The sequence below is a fragment of the Fulmarus glacialis genome, unplaced genomic scaffold (assembly GCF_000690835.1).
Source record: "Fulmarus glacialis isolate BGI_N327 unplaced genomic scaffold, ASM69083v1 scaffold35969, whole genome shotgun sequence".
In the NCBI taxonomy this organism is placed as follows: domain Eukaryota; kingdom Metazoa; phylum Chordata; class Aves; order Procellariiformes; family Procellariidae; genus Fulmarus; species Fulmarus glacialis.
In genome coordinates, this window is record NW_009234540.1 from 1 (window position 1) to 5,782 (window position 5,782).

The 5,782-nt window shown below is 40.4% G+C and overlaps 1 protein-coding gene across 1 annotated transcript in view; it reads left to right on the plus strand.

The window, feature by feature from the left end:
* Positions 1–5,260: 5,260 nt before the first annotated feature.
* Positions 5,261–5,782, plus strand: part of LEPR (leptin receptor) — a 34,754-nt gene continuing 34,232 nt past the window's right edge. The window contains 1 exon segment of the mRNA XM_009585679.1: positions 5,261–5,300. Coding sequence (XP_009583974.1) covers positions 5,261–5,300 — 40 coding nt within the window.

The window sequence follows — 5,782 nt, forward strand, 5'->3', positions numbered from 1 at the left end:
CGGGGAAAGCGGGGCAGCTTGAGGGTGCCACACGCTAAAAACCAGCTGGCTTGTGCCGAAACACACCTTGAGAACGGAACGCAGCCCGTGGGCGAGTGTGGTCTTTTTCCTCATAGATCAGCTCTGGAAAGGACCAGGCGACTTTGGAGGTTGGCATGGTGTACCCAAATCAGACCTTTTTCTTTTTTTTTTTTTTTTTTTCCCCCCTCTGTTGAGGCTTAGTGTCTGAAGCAAAAGAAAAAAGAAATCTCCATGAACGTGGGTTGTGAGTCACTGATGCTGCAGAAACCATTATAGTCCGCTCTGATAGAAGAGCACTTTAGAAATTTAACGTTAATTATTGACACAGGATTTATAAATCGAGTTTATCATGAAAACGCTGAGAACCCTTAACTACCAAGTGTGGCTATAATATGAAGGAGCTTTAAGTGCCAGGTAATTACAGGAGCTCTGCTTATAGCTGCATGTAAGGAAAAACCAATGTTATGTTCATCAACGAAAAACAGAGAGTTTATTAAAAACGCTTTTCTCTATTGCTGACTTAAAATCAGGAATATTTATGAAACTTAAGTCTCTCAAATTGTGCGTCGTGAGCGTGCACAAACTTCAGTACTGCGTTCAGTGCTGTGGTCGTGGAGATGCAGGAACAAATGCAAGTGCTGTGCTGGTGGATCCCCTGCCTCCCGTCTCTGCGGTGAGCTGGTGAAGGGAACCTGTCTTTGAGCAACGTGGATGTTTGTGAAATGAGGGGGTAGTTTCAGTACAATCAAGAGAAATTGTACAATCTGGAGAAACTCTTTAGAGTTTGGGATGTTTTGCTGTTGAGTTTCAGAAGAGAGGCTCCATCAGCTGACTCGGAGCCTGGTTTTGGAGCTGCGCTTTTGCCCAGCAGTCGTGCACGAGTGAGACAAGGGTAGCTCTGCTGCTAGTTCCACTGTACTTAGTGCGTGGGGAGACATGCAATTTGGGTTGCCTTGGTTAAAGCTTTGGTATTAGAAAGCAAACTTATTCAATGCAAGTCGTATTCATTGCTATTTCGTATGTTCCATTTACTCGGAACTCTTTATTAATAACGTTTACTAATATACTGAATGACAAACAAATGCAATGAAATTCCATGCCCAGGAGGGCTGACCGAGAACCACTAGTCTTGCCAAAACCCACAGGACTGGAAAGCCCTTAGCACCCTTAAAGAGCAGGCCAGAAGACACTGTGCGTAGGCATTATTACTAAAATATTTTTATGCTTTATAGAGATCTTTTAAATATTTAAAAACAGCTGTAGTGGAGTGCTTGCAGAATTCAGGGACAGTTTGTATACTTGCAGTATTATGTTCCTGTTTCCCATTAACTAGCAGCTGTTGTTGTTTTTTTGGGAGGGTGAAAATAAGAAAAAAAGAACTCCAGACCCTGTATGTGTGTGTGGTACATTACTTGAGGAAAAACAGGACTGGCAACTGGGCTTCTATAAATTTCTGTAGGCTTTGAAATTGCTCATTGGAAACCACTAATATGTAAGGCTCTGATCTTGCAACATTTGCTCATTTGGTCCCTTTGTCCCTGTAAAAGTCGGTAAGAATTTTACAGTTGAGTTTAGTGGTGTCAGGGTTGTGCTACTCCGCTGCGTCCAGGACGGGTTGTAGAGACTTGGCATTCTTAGTCACCAGTGCCACCCTCTGTTCACTGATGTTCAAACTGGACAGGTAGACCTGCCTCATACCGCAGTCCTCTTTTCACGTCAATCCTTTTTTTGTAGTTCAGAAAGGAGACATGCAGAAATGTAAGTTGTCAAGACAAGAAACTGAAAAAAAAAAAAAAGGCAGCTCCAGAAGGAAAAGGAAAACTTTCAGTACATTTTCTATGCCCAGTGAGCAGGTGTTTGTGGATCACCAGCCGTGCTTGTTTCAGGCTGTGCTGAAAATGTTTTCCATGCTGATATGCCAGTGGATTGTATGACTTCTCAGCCAGCCTGTAAAAAAAAAAAAAAAAAAGATCTTTTTGTTGTCTTGCTTGCCATATCTGCTGTGTTTTGTTTTAAATTGGATGTTTTTGTTACGAGAGGGACTCTCCTTACTGAAGTTTTTTTGTACAGTGGTTAGCATGGAGAGGAACATACTAGTTACATATGAAATTGGAAAGTTTCTTGTACGCAGCAGCAGCAGCAGCAAAGTTGGTGGTTTCAGAATGCCGTATCTTAAGATAGATGCGTTAAAATGGGCCCTGATTCCTTCCATTCGTATGGATACTTCCCCAGCCACGCATAACACCGTTTGTCCTTGCTGCGTTAACTTACTCTCTCCAGGATAGAGCTATAGTTACAAGTTTTAATAATTCTCCTTTATTTAACTTCCTGTTCCCTGTAACTGTTCTTGTAAAACTTGTATTCTTTCTTACAATGAAGTTAGGAATTCTGGTAAGTTCAATATTCTCACTAGAAAAGATATTGAGTAGTCCTTTCTGGTCCGGTAGTACATTCATCTTGTCCTGGGAGTTATCTGTAGATATGTCTTTTTACCCAATTCCTGTGTAAAGTTTACACAAGTGATACTGAACTTTGAGCAGAAAAGTAACTAATGCTGATGACGTGTAGCCTACATTGCTTTTTGATCGTGTACAGCACTATTTTTTGTTCATGAATATTGTTGGAACCAGGATTGAAAAATAACACCTTTGTAAAAATCAGCCTAGATCGATGCAATAGTAGTAGGAAATGAAGATACCTTGAGCTGCTCTGAACTGTATTTTTGCCTTCTGGTCCAAATACTGTTAAATATGATTAAATTAGTGCTGATAGCAGAATCTCTTTGATTGCTCTATCTGGACGTTTATATGGCAGCAGGAAGTGAAAATGCCTTTATCTTCAGTAGATTACATAATTATAACTCTCCTTTGAGGTGTATGTGGTTCTGGGGATCTGTGGTTGCTTTCTTTTCAGTCTACGGTAGGTATTGTATGGGTGAAACTAACACAGCAACTGCTGTTAACACAGTTAACTATTTGTCTTCTTACTTCCAGGAACAAATGAGAGGTGGTGTTTCACATTCTGCTTTGAAATAGTACAATGAAATATGTAGAGTTACCGAAATAGTGGTTCTTTCCTTCAAACATCCAGGAGCAATAGAGCTAAGATATCTGAGTGACAGCTTTTACTTCTTGCAGTGCCCATGATGGGAGAGCAAGTGATGGACCATAACTTTATGGATTATTTCGAGCTCTTGGTGGTGGACATTTTTTACTTGTTTTGAAAGTGAGAGCTGTAAAGCACTTGCAGTAACATCCATGACGTATTGATGACTTTATAAGCCTTTGAACTATATGTCTGATTTTCTTGTACAACATATGGAAGTGATCTCTGCCAGTTTCCTACCGAGAAGTGGTTGAGCTATGAAGAGCAAATTTTTGTTGCACCTTTAAAAGAAGAACATGGACTGTTTTTCATTAAACCATACGTTTAATAGTATGAATAGTGTATGCTTATGTCAAGTAAATTATTTTAAAAGTGTTTTTTTTTCTTTCAGTCAGAAACTTGGAAAAAATCCTAGGTAACTTCAATATAGGCTTTTGGGAATAATTCCGGCCTGTATCTTTGTGAAATGACAGACTTAATAGGAGGTTGTAGCTAGATAATTCCTCTGGCCTTCATGGCTCACCTCTTAGGAAATAGCCTAATGGAAGAGGTACAGGTAGGGTTGGCCTCCTAACAGCTCTGCTGAGAGGCAAATTTTCCTCTGAAGTAGGGGTTGTGAAGCACTGCCTTTGAAATTTTGAGCTTTCCTCTTTAATTGCTCAAAATGTAGCTTAAAATGTACTCTGATTATAACCTGGGTGAATGGGAAGAAAAGTGGATGGGACTGACTCATCTTGCAGACCAACATGAAGATGGTCCGTGCTGAAGAAATGGCTTGGCTCCGGCTCCAGCCCCAGCTAAATTTGCAAGGGCTTTCCTTGTGGGAGAGCTTGCAGGGAGACAAGAAATACTGAAATATTGTAACTTCACTGGCCAGTTGTCTGCTGCTTCAGGCAGACAGCTGTGCCTATTGAATCACCTCTGCTTTAAGCCATGGTCAAGGCTTAAAGCGGTGTCAGGGTCACTGGATGATCTTACCAAAGTCTCTGGTGAGGGCAAAAGGGAGAGGAGGGGATAGCTGTGAGCAGAGGATGGCTTTCCTTATTGTAACCAAATTCGCTGGTTTTATTAGCAGCCACTGGTTCCTCTGTGGGGCTGACCCTCCACTCTGTGCTGGCTTGTTGAGGCGCTGCGCTGGATGAGACAACAGGGATGTACTCGCACTGTGCACTGACAGGAGTGGTAAAAACCAAGAAGGAATTACTCTCTCTCTCTTCTTGTGGTCTCCTGTGTCCACATATGCTTTCCTTCCAGGCTGCAGAGCCAACAGCTGTGTAGCCAGTACGGAGACTCTTCCACCGCAGTAGTCTACATGTATCATACAGTGTGTATGTATATATAGTACAGTACATGCACCCCCAAACTGAAAGGCCAGTGAATTACATAGCATTGGCACCAGTTCTTTTGGCAACATAGATGTTCTCAAGGAAATTGTTCTCAGAAATATTTAAGGAATGGGAATACTTTGGAGGGACTCCCCAAATCCTATTTCTTGCCCCAGCATTCTCTGTCTGACTTGATATGTAAATTTTACTAATCATCCAGTTCTGGTTAACTACAAACGCAACCAAACTCTGTATGTTTTCCTCTGATATCCTCTGCTGAGCTTTCTCTGAAATATAAAAATGCTTATATTTGGGTTTTAACAGAATTTATGTGACTATAGGATGAAAATAAAAAAGAACAAAGTACCTTAAATGAAAGAACAATATTGAAATATGGCTGTAAAGTGTAGTGAAGTTTTCACCACTGAAATGGGTGCCCGAGCGTTTTTGTGTGTGCTGCGCTTTGAAAATTGAGTCTCTTTTGAGCATTTTGATTGTTTGGATTTGTAGTGCCTTTCAGATGACCAAACTCAGAAGGTGAACAATGATCAGCAAAAGCCTGAAGAAATGAGGTATTATATACTTCTAATGATCAAAGAAGAGCTGTATTGATGTTTAGTTGATATTCTAAACAATGTTTTTTTTCTCAGATGACATTCTGATTTTGCTCTTTCTTTCTGCTTACAAAGGTGTGAGTATGAAATTAACTGAAGTGCACCGAAATGAAACCCTAATGAAATAACAGACTGATAATTATCAGCTCTCAGTTAATTTTCTATATGTTTTTCAGATCAGCTCTACAAACCAAGATGTATTGGCAAATCATTCTGACCATGTTTGTGCTATTGGGTAAGTTACTAAAAAAAAAAAAGTCTCTTAGAAATTACGTAGAATGAAGAGTAATCACCATTTCTGTTTTACAGTGGTGTTTCAAGTCATGCTACTGGATTAATATCTTATCACAACATGCAACTAGAATATACAAAGGACCTGATGTTATCGTTGTGTGGAATTGAAATGTTGACACTCTCAGGGTTGTGCCTATGTGTCTTATCCCAAAAAGCAGTGCAACTGACTTTTAAGATCAGGAAACATCAGTAGAAAGTATGTGAGGATCAAGACTCATTCAAATAAAGGCCCCAGTCAAAATTTGGTAAGCTAGAAGTTCATGGGCAATTTGTTTTGTTACCCTAATAGGTCCAAAAGCAGAAGGGAAAATCCTGGTTCCATCAGAACTGTAAAGTTTCTGGTTGGTTCAGTGTAGTCAGGGTGTCACTTCGAGTTTGAGATCTGCTTTTTTAGGTAGCTGACATTCCTGCTTTCATGTGCCC